Source organism: Osmia lignaria, chromosome 9 (assembly GCF_051020975.1).
Source record: "Osmia lignaria lignaria isolate PbOS001 chromosome 9, iyOsmLign1, whole genome shotgun sequence".
NCBI lineage: Eukaryota > Metazoa > Arthropoda > Insecta > Hymenoptera > Megachilidae > Osmia > Osmia lignaria.
In genome coordinates, this window is record NC_135040.1 from 5,284,111 (window position 1) to 5,301,348 (window position 17,238).

The following is a 17,238-nucleotide window of genomic DNA, read 5'->3' on the forward strand; positions in this document are numbered from 1 at the left end:
GGATTGGAAATGAAAACCGGTTGCAGTGTCGGCTCGGGTTTCAAACGTTGCATATATCCAGCCGAGGTGTCGATTCTGCGTCCGTACAAATCGTTTGTACCGTGTCGCGATACCTATTCTACGTTCGTACAAATCGTTTGTACCGTGCCGCGATATCTATTCTACGTTCGTACACAACATGCGATGTGTTGCATGTTGCATGTTGCGTGTTTGATGTATCTTTGGTGTACGGCCTGCCTTATACATATGTACAGTTTTATTATTATTTTAATAAATAAATATAATTCAAATCATATCGTGTTTGGTACCATTTTAATCAGAAAAATCTCACAAATGCGTTAGTAAATGTTTCATTAAGAAAAAGTTAAAAATAAAAAAGTTTTATCGTTCAATTAGTATTAGTCACACCGATATTACGATCGGATCATATTACACGGTTTCCTCGCCGAGCGGCTCGGTTCGGCTTAGGGGGATCCCCCCAAGTGGAGGGGATAGCGATGTTGCATATATCCAGCCAAACTTTTGTTGCATATATCCAGCTTTTACTGTATCCTACTCGCACTCATCTCCTCTCCTTCCTTCAGTTGAATTCGCAGAAGTCACCTCCCCAATTAAGCGTCCGTATTCGGTCCCGACTGTGGACGCTTAAGTGGGCACCTCTGTATTTCTAAGAGATTCTAGCAGTACATACGTTTGCTCTGAATAAACTTTTTTTAATTTTATTGATACCGAATGTCATATTTTATACAAAGTAATAATAGTAATGCATAACAAATACATATACAACAGAGAAATTCTAAAATGTATCAGATGCTTTATTCTTACTGGTTTGTTATATGTAAAAGCATAAAATATTTATTTGATCAAGAATATGCGAAAGTTCGCAGTGTAAATTATTCTGACATGCAAAACGTGACGAAATAATCGATTTTTAATCTTTCCAACTATGGCGCATGAAATAAAAAAGTCTAATCACAAATATCTCACTGTAAAAATAATTTTTGTATTATATAAGAAAATATGTAAGAGAAGCCAGCGGTAAGTTATAATCGTGGTAAAGATTTGTCCCACGTTTCACGATTTCAGCATCAGTGGTATGATAATTCCACGTTGTATCTATTATAATAAAGAATTGTGTTTTCAATTACCTTGCCTTTTACATTTCGTATACAAAACAACATAAATAGTCAATTCATGCAATAAGAGTTGTAATGTTCAATAAAACCTGCATTTCGCAAGTGCACTGACGAAAAAAGCTATGCAGTCGGCTATATAGAGATGTTTTTCTAACTTTACTTGGAACAAAGCTATAGCGTAGCCAAAAATCATTTTATATATTCTTAACGTTTACTATCATTTTTTTAATAATAGTCAGTGTATACATATACATATAATCGTTTCATACGAGCAAAATTAAAAACACATTTCTATAATTATTTGAACAATAGTATAATTTTTTATCTTAAAAAATTTAAAAAATTCAAATTTCGCAAAGATGTACGTACCTATCCAAGATCCAAGCTCCCTATCAGCATGCATTGTACCATTGTTTTGAGCCAATTGCGGCAAAAGAATGGCACTATAACCAATTGGCATTCCACCACCAGCTGCTAATAACAAAACTGCACCAGATACTAAACACTGAAACAGATTTCACGTAACAGACATTTGAAGGAAAAGGTGTATAATAGTAACACTATTGTGTATCATAAATGTTCAAATACATAATACTTCTATAAAAACATTATAGCACTATAGTTTTGTGAAGTAAATCATGGAAATTCATTTATTGCCAGTATATGTGATCTGATCAAGCAATACTGACAAAAAAATGTCTCAAACGATCAGACGATAATCCATTGTAAGAAGTGAAATCATCCTCCACAGTTTGATCCCTTAAAAACTAACTCGGTAACTGTAGGAGATAGGAAATTTTTATTTTAGATTTTAACGTATTAAAATAATAAAAAAGCAAAGATTGACCAGTACCGTCCAACAATTACTGAGTTAGCTTTTAAGAGGTCAAACTTTTGAGGGTAATTTCACTTTTTACAACTGACAATGAGTTATCGCAATTAAAAAAAAATACAAAACTGTTATGAGAGGTTGTTAGATGGCGTATTTGGCGATAAGAGTGTGGGAGTTATGCAGTGTGTCCCACCTCAAGTGTTATAATTCCGTTATTCCGTAACCATTAATGATACAAAAAATTGTTGATATGGGAATTGCAGGGTAAAAGGAGGCCTATGTTTTGGCCGAAGTGAAAAATCTTTTGCATTATTAGTTTAAGAGATATGATGGTCAAGTTTCGTTTTTCAAATGGAACTATATATTTTTCTTTAGTTCATGTGGTAGTGCTTCTCAAGACGAATTTATTAAGCTTTAATGTATACACTCGATTTTAATTAGTTTTCAAGATACAACGTTTACAAATTTCCTGATTTTCAGTAGATGCGACTCGGTTTGAGTGGCAAGTTGTAAAGGTGGCCCTACTCAGTCCCTTTTCGCTAAGTTTTGACTGCGGCCCGCCTGGATTTTTCACAGCGCCCCATTTGTTTATTTCAAAATGATAAGGGAAGACGCTGCATGCGTTTGATGAGGTAGTTTTTTATTTGTAAGAATATTTGTAAATGTTGAATAAACACAAAATAGGAGTACAAAAAAGAAATCTATTCATATTTTATCGTTATTTTTACATAATTCTTTTCAAAAATGTTAGTTTTAAAATGATTTTTAGGTGCGATTTCCTCAAAATACAAAAATAAAAACTATTTGTGTAATTCTTTTGCATTTGTACACGTAATTCATTATTTATATTCTTCTTTTGTGTGATAATGAAGAAAACAATCGCCAATATGTAGCCCTGGTTTACGATCGTAAGTGAAAATTGAAAAGGAAATCCTCTGCGGTGTTTCTTCACTGTGTTCATCTGAATAATTTAGGGGTACCGTTTTTCATTTCCTCGTATAAACCTCACTAATGCTACTGTCAGAATCACTAACATCACTTTGTAATTCTTCAACATAAAATTCATCATCACTAGTGTCTATTTTTTCATTCATTTTTGTAGTTTTTATTTAACTTTATACAGTAAAAGCTGGATATATGCAACAAACGTTTGGCTGGATATATGCAACATCGCTATCCCCTCCACTTGGGGGGATCCCCCTAAGCCGAACCAAGCCGCTCGGCGAGGAAACCGTGTAATATGATCCGACCGTAATATCGGTGTGACTAATACTAATTGAACGATAAAACTTTTTTATTTTTAACTTTTTCTAACGCATTTGTGAGATTTTTCTGATTAAAATGGTACCAAACACGATATAGTCTGAATTATAATTGTCGCCCAAGGGTATTTGTAAAATATTTTAAATTTTTGTATGTTAAATTCCATTTTTAAACTTAAAATATCTCGTAAGTTACTGATTCGTTAAACATTATGTTGCTGTTTCAGTATGTAACAACAAAAGTATGTTGTTAATACTTTTCCACGCAAAATGCTCTGAATAATCAACCTATCTAACAATAACAAAAAAAACTGCACTATTCTGGTTAAATAAAGAAAGTTGCCTTTGAGACTTTTCTAGCACATTCACCTATAGCGTAGTTGTGTATATGGTAAATATTGTTTTTTCCGAACAAAATATTTTTGCTCAACTGTGTTTTTTTTGTATCTCTCTTTTTAAGGAAAACTCAATTGGCCACTTAATAAGAATCAATCTGTATAATAAACAAACGATATCTATATTTTTGTTAACTATAAACTGTAATTCAATATAGAATAATACACACATTTTACTTGTATATCTTCTTAAAATAGAAAAAACTATACTGGTGTCTGAATATTTTTGTGATCGACTGTAAATATTGTAAAGGAATATTTCTTTTCTGTTCACTATCAAAACTGGTCTGTTTCTACTTTGTCCTTTTATTATACAATATTTTGCGTAATCTGTATTGCAATAGAATCAACATAAAGATGCATGCTTTTCTTGTAACTCTAATTTTAATATTATATAGGTTCTATTTTATCCTCACCTGTGCAAATACACCTTTGGAATTTGATGAGAATCGTGTTACTATGTTTCTGTCATCAAAAATATTGCCTTTATCATCAGTGTTGTTGTTTTCAATATCCTCGCAAATATTATCGACTTTAGTCACTTCTACATAATCAACCGTATCGCATCTAAGCATCCGGCTCTCTTCGCTAAAAATATTTAATAAAAGTAATAAAAATTAATGAATTAGTTTTAATCGTAGTAAAGATCGTTATATGGTAATGTACAATTTTACTTATTAACCCTTTAAGGACGGAGCATTTTTAAACTTACACAGAGTATTACTAATTTAAAGTAAAATAAGTAATCATTTCATCCTTCAAAGTATACTATATATTATAAATCTTTACTGTCTACACATATACAGTGGTATCTCGGTATACGAACTTAATCCGTTCTTGATATTTGGACTTATACCGAAGAGGACATATACCAAACCAATCTTTCCCATAAAAAGTAATGTAAAAATGATTAACCCGCTCTCATGTAAAAAGAAACTTCTATTGATATTGTACCTACATTAATGGGGTTGGAAAATAATTTAAACACTGTTTATGTCATGAACAGCATTTAAACGATTTCCTAGAAGTTTATAAAAAATATTCGCTAGTTTATTTAACATAATTAATTTGTAAAATATAAATATAACTTAATGATAGATTCTAAATTAACAAACCAAATGGAATAAATTTTATTGCCTCCTGTTTTGCGGTTATAGTTTGTTATATGATATCTTTACTTGCTTACTATCCTTACTATTTTAAAAAGTTTTAATTGTTTTAGAGCTTTAAATTCCGGCCAAAAATGCGTACTCGATCTCTTAAAAGCATTTTAAGAGTTTAACTAACTTCGATTCGAATTCCCAGTCTTGAAAAACTTCGATTCGTTTCCAAGTGTAAATTCGAAAACCCATCACTATTGATCACTTTTATTTCTGTTTCTAATTAACATCTACATAAACTGTGTTTTTATTACTTTTGCTTGTTGAATTCACGAAGCTTTTATATCTTGAATGCAAGAGGTGTACAACACCACAAAAAAAAAAAATCGAATGCATAGTAGGTATTTGAATTAAGTACATCAAGTTTGCAAAGGAACTTGTATTACTAAAATTGCCACAACGTAAAGGTAATACAGTGTGATTCGCTCGACACTACTGATGTGCAGCACGACTAATGTACAGTAAAAGCTGGATATATGCAACATCGCTATCCCCTCCACTTGGGGGATCCCTCTCAGCGAACCAAGCCGCTCGACGAGGAAACCGTGTAATATGATCCGACCGTAATATCGGTGTGACTAATACTAATTGAACGATAAAACTCTTTTATTTTTAACTTTTTCTTAATGAAACTTTTACTAACGCATTTGTGAGATTTTTCTGATTAAAATGATACCAAACATAAGGCAAACAGTACACCAAAGATGGATCAAACACGCAAAATGCAACATGCAACACGTTGCATGTTGTGTACGAACGTAGAATATGTAGGTATCGCGGCTGAATACAAACGATGTGTACGGACTCAGAATCGACACTTCGACTGGATATATGCAACGTTTAAATGCCCAGAATCGACACCTCGGCTGGATATATGAAACATTAAATGCCCAGAATCGCCACCTTGCCTGGATAAATGAAACCTTTGAAACCAGAGCCGACACCGCGACTGGTTTTGATTTCGATCTCTGTTGCTTTTCGCCAACCTTTAACATCAATTTTAGCAAGTAATTATAATTGAAACTATATCGTGTTTGGTACCATTTTAATCAGAAAAATTTCATCAATGCTTTAGTAAAAGTTTCCATAAAAAAAAGTCAAAAATAAAAAAGTTTTGTAGTTGAATTAGTATAGTCACACCGATACGTTTCGGCTCTTTCCTTTCATCATCGGACCTCTCTTTTTCCGCCACTGTCTGTCCCTTTCTACGTTCACGCTTGGCTGGTCGTCGCGTGTAATCCGAGATTAGACACCTCCCTTGGATAAATGCAACCACTGGGTCCCAATCTTGGTTGCATTTATCCAGCTTTTACTGTACTTACTAAATTCTCTCCCCACTCACTCACATACGTGCGCGCGGCACTCGCGCTTTTTCGCTCCCTTAGGCCTCGTTCGCAACGGTCACCTAACATTTACGAATTAACATATTTGTAACTTTGTTTATCAAGTAATTTTCGTTGAAGTAATTAAGTTGAAATTTTGATTGGCGGTATTTGATGCTGCATTTTGAAATTTCTACCGTTCGGCAGCGACCATTGGCGGTTACTGCCTCAATTCACTACCTGTCACAGTGGCAGTTGTTTTTGTTTATCACTGGAGCACTGATACACACGTCTGTCTACCTCAGTTGCTCGAGCAAAACTGATTGATCAATTTAAGTATTTTTTGATACATTATTTTCGGTGGTTCTGATACACAACAATTTGAGCTATTATATTGGGATCATGGCAAGTTCGATCATATTAAAAATTATCGTAAAAATGTGAATTTTTGCCGATTTTCACAAACTAATTCGGATGCGCGACCGGAAGACATCAATCGATTTAATTGATTTTTTTTTTCTTTTTTTTTTGCCTACCTAATTTGCAATTTTTCCACGGTATTACGACTAGAAAAACAACATTTTTGAATTTTCTCGGCCCACCCTAATTAACACGCTGTGTTCGTAACGGAAAATTACGTATACATATGACAGAGAATTATCAAGCGGCTACTTAAAAAGTATATTATTTTTAGATTTGTACTTAATAGTAATTATTAACTTACCTTTCTGTTGATGCCATATTGTATTAATTTTTCAATATTAAATAATCTATAAATCTTTCATTAACGTTTTTAATAACACAAATTTAACATCTATCCATATATCCTTGTAATTTCTTATTTACTTCTCTCTTTCTTCTCATTTCTTTTTCATTTTTTTATAGAAACTTTGAGTTCTTAAGTTTTTATAGAAATACTTGGGCTTAAGCTTTTAATTGTATTCTACTGTCTTCAATTTTCCTGTGGTAATCGGCTTCTTTTAAGAACCTGCGGAATCAAAATTTTTAATTTTTCTGACCAAAGATTGTCGCCAACGTCTCGTCATACGAGACGTGACCAACAATTAACGTACTTTAAATTCCAAATAATTACCTTCGATAAGAATCTCTCTTCGTTACACAAAGAAAAAAACGACGTCTTAGTAGGTATGAACGCGTTTTTTTATCGCAACGATCTTGATGATGATTAGATGAATTTAAGAATTTTGTATTTTTTGAAATTTTGCTGCACTGTGCTACGTTTGTGCCGTATTGTGCCGTAAACCGCAACTCTGTAAGTCAAAGCGTACTCAAGAAAATTTAAAAAGAATTATTGATAGCCCCGCACTTTTCGAATTTTGAGTTTTTTTTTTGTGCCGTATTGTGCTATGTTTGTGCTGAATTGTGCCGCAAACGGAAGATCGATAACATCAATAACAATTAAGAAAATAAATAAAAACAAAATTATACTAGCCCCGCACTTTTGCCGAAGCAAACTTTTTTTAAACATAATTAGTGATAACTTGTGCTACGTTGTGCCGTCAATAGAAACTCGATATCTCTATTCATTTTGAAGATAAAAAATATTGAATTTTTAGGAATACAAAATTTAATATTCGTATAACTTACGAACGGCGACAGATAATCGAATTCTGCAAGTTGTGCTGAATTGTGCTACTTACAATCTGAGAGATCCATGCGCTAAAAGTTGATATTAGCTTAGGTGTCAATAAAAATGAACAAAAAAGAGTGAGGTGATTAAAAAATTTGATATTTTCGAATTTTCTTTGATTGTGCCGGATTGTGCTAGACTAGCACAACAACTTTTTCTAATGACAAAATTTCGTCAGATCGCCGGATTTCGCAGTTCTGGCAAAGTTAGGAATCAGACGTTAGGAATTTGCATGCGTTTAAAAGCATGCACTTTGATTTACAGAGTTGCGGTTGTTACGAGCCGGAGGGGGCGGCTGCGTAGCCGGGGCTTAATTTAGGTATATGGTATTTGTTAATGGCTTGACCAGTGTTGTTATTAACACTGGGAGCCTAAGGAAGTAGACGTGGAGACGAACCTACATATGGCTAACGTAGGGAGCTCCAGGAGGTTGGCTATAGTGGACGAACCTACGTATGGCTAACGTAGGGAGCCACAGGAAAGGTGTAGAGTGGAGGACGAACCTACGTATGGCTAACGTAGGGAGCCTCAGGAGCGTGATATGCGGACGAACCTACGTATGGCTAACGTAGGGAGCCGCAGGAAGCGTTAGTATTAGGTCTCGTAACTTGATTGATGTACCTCGAGCGGTAAAGGTACACCATAGTGGGTTTCTGGATAGTAAATATAATTGAATAATAGAATGTAAGTTAAAAATAATGTGAGTTTATTCTCTATTCCGGGGCTTTACAATTGTTGTGTGTAATTGTCGCGGTGTTCGATGAATTAAACTCTAGGTTGCAAGTTTAAATGAGTTGAATAAATAGAAATTAGTTTCGATTCCGCGAAGCAAGAATCTAATCCTTCTCGGTTTTCACGAACGCGAGCAAACGGAGGCGGACTACAACGATTAAAATAATGCTTAACAGCAGACAACGTACTGTATAGTTACTGTGAGTGCTTGAAGGGGACTTGAATACCCGATCTCGCAGAGTTTCCTCGTTGCAGAGATTATCCGTAAAAGAACGTACTGACGTGTAACGAACTGATTCTAGACTTCAACTAGACCCGAGGTGCCCTTGTCGCTACCCTTTTTATACTCAAAAACTAGAGTAAAAAAGTGGTGGGGACTGACTCTACGTGACCCGTAGGACCGCGCCCTTGCTTTGCGTTGGTCTCGAATTTTCTAGAAGACGGTTGGTGTCGGGTGCACCCATCCGATTCCATATAAGGTGTTACGCGGCATGGGATGCCGCTCGCGGATCTATAAGAGCAGTCTTACACTTTAACAATCTTACGGGTTTAACCATCGAGAGTAATTAACACACCGTAAGATATCGTCCGTTTTGCCTTCTATGTACCTGGTAAAAATGGTACCAACGGTAAATTCATGAACCGATGAATTTACTACATCAATTTAGAAGCACGGTCAGTCATGTTCAATAGCACATTGTCTAATTGCTAGCAACCTTTCTAAGCTGGTCGGAGTAGTATTTTGTCACGTACCGAATCAATCACCATGAAACTCCAAAAGGTCCAACATACACATTTCCTATTTGTATAGGAAAAATTCTATATATTGTACGAAAGTTTTTAATTAATATCTCGGAAACTAATAGGAAGCCGAAGATACCACTTTATATTTGGGGTCGTCTACCTGCTCCCAACCAACCCTCCAAATTTCATCTCGATCGGCGACCGGTCGTATTCGGAACTACAGCCATAAATATAAATATATAACTATTTGTTGCATATAAAAACTCAAATTTCACAAGAAATGGTCATACGATATTTATGCAATAAGCTTTCGATACATGTCAGATATGTTAATATTTTCTATCATTAATTTGTGTTTGTGTACACTTTATATTTTTTAATTGATTTTAATAAAAATTTGTTGTATAAATTCCGTGCTGTCAACACAGTGTTATGTGTACTCACTTTTGTCTCTTACTGTACAAGAACTCCATTCATCCTCGTGGTATGTTGAACTTACGATGGATGGCCTTTGACCGCTGTTTCCTTCACGTATTACTATTCTTCACTCTATTTTTCGCTGTTCATTTACTATAAATGAAATTGATTACTTTTCCTTTTTATGTTCTTCAAAATTTGTACGGTTATGACTTTTATAGACTTTAAAATGTTTTACTTTTTACTTATCATTAGACTGGATTTTTCGAAACGAATTTATAACACATTATGTACTTTTTAATTTTGTCTCCTTTCAACTAAGTACCTTATTTCGGTCGTAAATTTGTTCAATGAATTCTTTAGTTGAAAATGTTAATTTTAATGTTAGATAATTATGATTACAGCATCAAACAACACTTAGGTAATCTGATGTATTACGTAAAATTCGCTGTCTTCATTTACAATGATTAACTTCAAGCGATCTTCAGACAAAATCTACTTATGTAAGTATTATTTGATTAAGTGAACAAGACTAGAATTTATTAAATCTTTCTCGAGACCAATGATAATTTCAATTCGAAATATAATTCCTTGAAATAGGTTCAGTAATAAGAATATGAAACAAATATTTTTCATGAATTCATTTCGAAAGTTTCAGTCATGAAACAGAATATGTAATTTGGATATTATTACATCATTCTAGTTTATAAAAGAAAATAAGAGAACATTTAGCGAATGAAAATTCTGTATAATTTACACTCGGAAAAATGTAATTAATCCCACAAATCACAATAAATCCATCACCTTTTTAAATTGGTCATCACTTTTATATTAAGAATAATATTTGCTGAGATAAACGTTTAATTATTACATACTGATTTAATACAACATACATTGAAAATATTGAAAAAAATCAATCGTTTAACTGCAAATCCGCATCGTTTATCGATAAAGGGTATAAAATTAATAACACTGATGATTAAGAATAGAAAAACGATAAATGATAAGCAATTTGTTCGTTAGATAAGCACCAGGGACTCGTTTGCCTTGAATCACGTTGACTGTACTGAATGAAGCATTCGACTGTCGCGCTCTTATAAGCTGCTCACTTTGATTAAGTCCCTTTCTCGGCGTTGTTCATGGGCATAATAATACATGGTGTAGTTACGATAGCTCCTAACTGGCTCACCTTCGACAGGAAATGCCCGAAGATCAATTTCAACAATGAAGAAAGAATTGATTACGTCACTATGTCCTTACTATTATTTAAAACTGACAATTTTATTAATTTACAAAAATAAGAGATATTTTTTTAAGGGATGTAATTAAGAATCACGGTCCACGTACAATATGATATTTTTTGTACAACGTACATAAATACAGTAAAATTTAATTGATAAATTACTCTGTTTCAAAGCGTAGTATATAAATCAAACTTTAGTATTATATTATATAAGATATTACGAACATTAGATACAACAACAATAAAATGTACTACATACAACATTGTCAGCATTTTAATTACATGTAATAAAAAGAGATATATGTATATACACGTGTATTAAACGTATCCACCGAGTAGGCTAGAGATATGTGAGTAATAACACATTCAACGCGTATTTGAACAACTAGTATTCAATAGTCATTTCTTGTAGATTTTTATGCACTAAATACGAATTCACAAACCGTTTTCAACCAGCAGCTTTAGCTATGAACTTCATTTTCTGTTTTAAACTTTTTTCTCTAAAATCAATATTTTCGGAGATATTTAATAAGAATTGTCAAAACTTTGAAGGGGGCTGGGGGCAAACGAGGCTTTGTCGCCAAAAATCCTTTTAGGGACTTTCTTCCCTAAGAAAGCTTGTCGCTTTCGGAAATACACCTCTACGTTCCATTTGCTTTTTAGTAATGGCAGTTTATGTTTTTCAAAACTGGATATTTGTATGATTCTATGGATTTTCCACGAAATTTTTCTTACATATAATATCTTATGAATGCCTCTATAAAATAAGACAGGCTTGAATCAAATCAGACATGCATATGCATACTTTTCGAATTAAAGTACGGGGTTTCCCAAAAACAGTGCATTCTACATGATAAAACAAATCGAAAATCCATTTACCATTTTGCAAATTGTGATTTCGTTTTCGAAATGTGTAAGCGATTGAAGATTGAGTACTCCCTGTGTGCGCGTGCGTGTCTGTACACGCGCTTTCCTGGCTGCACATAACGTGCTGTCACTTGTTTGCGAGTTCTAATCCTGCCACCATACAGTACGGACGTGTTCACATTCGCCTCTTGTTATTGTATTGTTGGTATGTTACATTTACATTCTTAATTCAGTTCGACGGCGTTTGAAAACCTCAGCGTAGCATTGCGTTAGTGCGTTAATACGTTAGTACTACAAAGCAATAAACAAGACGACAACGCGGGAACCCGCAACATCGTGCGGGTAACCGCAACTACAAGTCACTATGTCATTAAACAGTATCATACCGATAAAAATCAGGAATACTACACATGAATCGACGAATATCGAAGCAAGACACCAAACAATAGAACCACCTAATACAAACATAGAAGATAAAGTAAAGAAAGTGATCAACCCGTATCCAACTGACGAAACGTTAGAAGTAATGGAAACAGACTCTTCAATCAACCAAAATTGGAATACAACCCGCCAAGATTCATAAACCAAGAAAGCGTAAAGCAAGCGAATCAAGGAATAAAAGTACCAATCTACATTTAAAAATAAATGACTACAGAACGTACCACTTAACAACCAATATGAAACACTCTCTGAAGTCGAAGTAACACAAATCAGTAGCAGCAAACCAAAAAATAACACCAACCCTCCGCCAATATACATAGAAGCACACAACATTGACCCATTGCTTACAATGCTAGAAGAAATAGCTGACCGCTCTAAATACACCATAGAACAACTTACAAATAACCAAATTAAAATTCAAACCACCACACCCGAAATATACAGGAAAGTAATCTATGCTCCTAAAGACAAAAACACGGGATATCATATGTATTAATAAAAAAAAAAAACGAAAGAAGTTATAAAGTATAATAGTAACACAGTATATACAGTAGCGCAACTCTCCTGATTTTGTGTAACATAAAATGGAGTGCGCATGCGTGAAGTCAGCGAGTAAATCCAGTATCGCCATCTGAACTTTTTTCTCTTTTCAACTAACTCTAAAAGAGATAAAATTTTAATAAAAACTATTAAATTAGTTTATTATTAGTAAAAATACAAATTATTAATAATATAATACATAAAGACATATAAAGGAAAAAATGCAACATTTTTTTATTTTTTAATACAGCACACCACTGCTTTCCTTTTATATTTTTTTTATTAATATTCATTATTAAATGTTTGAATACCAGAGGTTTTAAAAAAAAACAAATGCTGAGAGAGAGAGAGCGCATAAAAAATGAAGGAGTAAATGAGAAAAAAGTTCAGATTACGTAAGTATATTTACTTGCTGACTCCGCGCATGCGTACTCATTTTATATTACACAAACATCAAAGATGCCGACAGACAGTTGCGCTACTGTATACAGTAAAAGCTGGATATATCCAACAAACATTGGGACCCAGACGTTGCATATATACAGTCGAGGTGTCTAATCTCGGGTTACACGCAACGAGCAGCCAAGCGTGAACGTAGAAAAGGACAGACAGTGGTGGAAAGAGAGAGGTCCGATGATCAAAGGAAAGAGCCGAAACGTATCGGTGTGACTAATACTAATTGAATCAAAAAACTTTTTTATTTTTGACTTTTTTTTAGTGAAACTTTTACTAGCGCATAGGTGAGATTTTTGTGATTAAAGTGGTACCAAACACGATATAGTTTCAATTATAATTACTTGCTAAAATTGATGTTAAAAGTTGGCGAAAAGCAAGAGAGATCGAAATCAAAACCAGTCGCGGTGTCGGCTCTGGTTTCAAAGGTTTCATTTATCCTGGCGAGGTGTCGATTCTAGGCATTTAATGTTTCATTTATTCAAGCGAGGAGTCGATTCCGGGTGTCGTCGGATCGTAAATAACAAGACTGGGTTATTTGGTTGTGAGTTTATTCTTCATTTTACAGACGTTTCTCGTACTCTTAACGTTGAACTAAGACTAACTTTGCTCTTCCAGAGAGCTTGCCTTTATACTTGGCATTGGGGTGTGGTGGTCGAGTAGTAGGGAGGTTTTTCCAGGAAAGGACGTTTTTAGGCAGGAAAAGCGCGAGCCGGAGTCACGTACGGGTCCGGTGGCTGGATTCTTAAAGGAAGTCGTAAACTTTGTGGTTACAATGTTTTTGGATTTTAGGGTAGGATCGATAATGATCCGATCCCGATAAACTAGTCCCGAATTCCGGGACTGAGAGTGATTTGACAGGGGTTGGAAAAGTTATGTGGGTCCTTTCTCTGAGTTCGGGAAAACAAGGAAAGTCCCTAAAGATGATTATCTTTAAGGGTTACTCGACACGGGCATTTAATGTTTCATTTATCCAAGCGAGGTGTCGATTCTGAGTCCGTACACATGTTTTGTATTCAGCCGACACGATCGGATCATATTACACGGTTTCCTCGTCGAGCGGCTCGGTTCGCCTAGGGGGATCCCCCAAGTGGAGGGGATAGCGATGTTTCACTTATCCAAGCATTCTTTCGTTGCATACATCCAGCTTTTACTGTATGTAGATGTGAGGTCCCTCCATTTATTAGTTCTAATAGTACCATAGTACTTTTTTATGCAGAATGTTTCAAGGAGTTGACACAAGTAAAAAAAAATGCAATTCCATTTAAATAAAAAGTGGATTTGCATTTTTTGAGTGCATCGTTGCATTTACGGAGAAAATGAAATCACAGAAAAATAGACATTATCATACTATTGAACTTTTACATAAACAGCTTTTTCCTATCTCTTACCAAATTCAAGATAATAACCCGTCAGAAATTGCATGACGTATCCTGTATATTCTTATTAATTAAAACACATTTATTTAAAGAATTTAATAACTTTTTCTAAAAAATTTCTCAGATTGCACGTTCCTTCGGTTCTTTAGAGTAGGCATATATTTATCAGCAGCTAGGGGTGCTACGGTGCGCTATATAAAATCCACGCGTTCAGTCAGTCAGAATTTATCGGAGCGGGGCAATTCTATCATTTGGGTTGAAAGAAGGATAGCACGATCACCGTACATCTCACTCTGAACACGCGCCAATGTTTCGCTTTCATTCTTCAGGCGTATCATCGCGATGCCTCTGGCGAGGTGAGCGTTTAAATGTGTTTGTAAAATTCCTTAAGGCGCTGTTGCCTTCCTAGATCGTGTTGCGCGCACGCTAACTGAGAATTAAACCTTTCAAGTTAGTACCAGACCACGCAAGTGACTCCACCAGGCCCAACGAAAAAACTGCTGTAATACCGACGTCCCGAATTGGAGAAGTCACGTGCCGTGTCTACCCCCTTAAGGACTTCTTTAACAGCGAATTTGGAAATATGGAATGGTTGCATACGAGAAACTAATATTTGCAAGAATATTACTAAGGAAAATAAAATACGATTATTGTTGCTTACCTAGTTGATTTAAAATTTCTCCTATTTCCTTCCAGACAGCATCCTTTTTATAATTGTCACTATAATTTTTATCTTCTTGATTATACAAAAAAGTATAATGCCTCACTAACTCTATTAACTTTTCGTTCTGCATTATTATAATATATTGCTCACACCACGTCTGTTCTATCGTCAGATTTTGTCTGAACCAAATGCATATCATACAACAGCGTCCGTTCGGTCGCATTTCGATCGTTTCAGTCACGTATCGCTTCAGTCAAATTATTCTTTTCGAGAATATCGGTCGTCTTATATCTGAAACGGAACGCGTCTGAACCGATCCATCACGGTATATATAAACACTCGTATTCAATAACACAGAACAATATTTGTCGGAACCTAACTGATCGGAAACGGCCCGTGTCTGAACGGATAATATAAATCGACCTTAATGCGCGCCTTCCTGGCGGCCCGTTGGAGTCCTCGTAGCGTCCATCCTCCGTGGTCCCATGACTGTTCCTCTTTCCGCCTGCGTCTCCGTCCTCGAAGAAAAATACCGCATCTGACGATCCGTCCATCTTTCCCGACATCCGTCACAAATCTTTTCAACCTTGTTACGGGGAAAACGTAACGTTGGTGGATAATACGCCTAGCGAGCAGTATCCGTAGAGACTTGCTCGTGGCGAAATAAATGACACGATGAACTTCGTTTGAGAGTGAGAAATAATCTGAGTGATTATTCTTTTTGTGGCCTGCTTTTATACGTTCAGTCGCAGGGTTTAGGGTACAAAGTTCGAAAGACTTGGTGTTTCATCTAGTCGTGTCGAACATGATTCAGTTATGTCGAAAATATTTGACAGTGCGAAAACTATATTGTTTGAAATGACTAATTTTGTTATCACTGATGAGCCGTCTGTCTGATCGTTACAACCTTGACTAAGTCCTGCAGCATTGCATCAGTGGAGGCATATTCACGCCCAAGCACATAATGCGAGAGCTCTCTCGACCACAGGCCAGGATCCCTGATTTCGCCGACGCTGAAATCTAAACCCTTGCACAACCAAATTTTATCAAGTACATAGTCTTGCAGAATCTCATTCGGTTTCTGCACTCGGGCGGACATAATCTTAAGTTTCTCACTACGCGTGCGCGAATACGTAAACGCGGAAACAAACGCATCTTCAAAGTTCTGAAAACTTTGTACCGTCTCACCTTTGTTCATGAGCCACTTCCAAGCCCCGTTTCTCAATCGAACCTTAGCCACACTCAACGTTACCTCTTCACTCCAGCTATGCAGTGTCTTAGTATTTTTCAGGTCATTAATCCACGCGCGCGCACTTTCAGGTCCTTCATTACCATGGAATTCGCGAATTGTATCATGAACACTGGCCATTGAAATTAACTGATTCTGACCTTGCCGGTCAGCATTCAACGACCCTTGCAATGTCGTTAAACTTTGCGACTGACTCAACATAACCGTACTAAGCGTTTGAATAGCGTTCGCTAACATTTCGGCTTGCGACTTAACTGAATTTACGGAGGGCAATGGCGGTTAACGCCCCTCTTGTTATCTTCGCAATTCCGCTTCCATGGCGCGCACATTCGTTTCGTATTGTTCGCGCTCTTCTTGTCTACGCTGCTTCTGCCTTTCTATTTCCGCAAGAGCGGCTCGCAACTCTTCCTTGCTCATTTCGCCGCTTAACACGTCGCGCAAACCGTTATTCGTAACGAACTTTTCGAAGTCGTTGCCGGATGACGTCACCGGCTTTGTGACGGCTTTGTTCTTCGCGATCGTCAACTTACTACGCACTTTTCAATTCATGCTTACTTCACACGCGGTTTTACCAGTTTTTAATCTTACGTCCTTAACAATTAATCAAAAGTATCTTAGACACTTCTTAATATACAGGGTGTCTCAGCCGATTTTGACATCTTGATTTCCTCGGTATTGTGGCACGTAGTGAAAATTGTTTCATAGGGAACTTAAATGGTATCCAATTCGGCATGTTCTGGTGTTATTAGTT

At 35.7% G+C, this 17,238-nt stretch overlaps 2 protein-coding genes across 13 annotated transcripts in view; both read right to left on the bottom strand.

The window, feature by feature from the left end:
• Nucleotides 1-15,804, bottom strand: part of LOC117606334 (facilitated trehalose transporter Tret1-2 homolog) — a 30,197-nt gene extending 14,393 nt beyond the window's left edge. For 6 of the 12 annotated variants that reach the window (XR_004582079.2, XR_004582082.2, XM_034329975.2 and 3 more), the window contains exons 1-3: nt 15,662-15,804; nt 4,042-4,213; nt 1,506-1,641 (exon numbers count right to left, since the gene is read on the bottom strand). Coding sequence is in view for 10 of the 12 variants with exons in the window: in XM_034329975.2 (XP_034185866.2) it covers nt 1,506-1,641; nt 4,042-4,213; nt 15,662-15,804 (451 nt within the window). In the remaining 2 variants the exon portion in view is untranslated. Of the gene's footprint in view, nt 1-1,505; nt 1,642-4,041; nt 4,214-6,831; nt 7,379-8,678; nt 10,306-10,455; nt 12,159-15,661 lie in introns of those variants that run through there. The other 6 variants (XM_076690219.1, XM_076690218.1, XM_034329049.2 and 3 more) reach the window with 6 other exon arrangements.
• Nucleotides 13,070-16,724, bottom strand: LOC143305688 (uncharacterized). The gene is made up of 2 exons (XM_076690221.1): nt 15,236-16,724; nt 13,070-15,135 (listed from the first exon to the last, which is right to left on the bottom strand). Exon 1 carries the CDS (start codon nt 16,722-16,724, stop codon nt 16,113-16,115), a length of 612 nt encoding a protein of 203 aa, XP_076546336.1. The 3' UTR covers nt 13,070-15,135; nt 15,236-16,112.
• Nucleotides 16,725-17,238: the final 514 nt, after the last annotated feature.

Coding starts and splice junctions, on each gene's coding strand:
- LOC143305688 (XM_076690221.1), bottom strand. CDS start 16,724: ATGTTAGCGAACGCTATTCAAACGCTTAGTACGGTTATGTTGAGTCAG.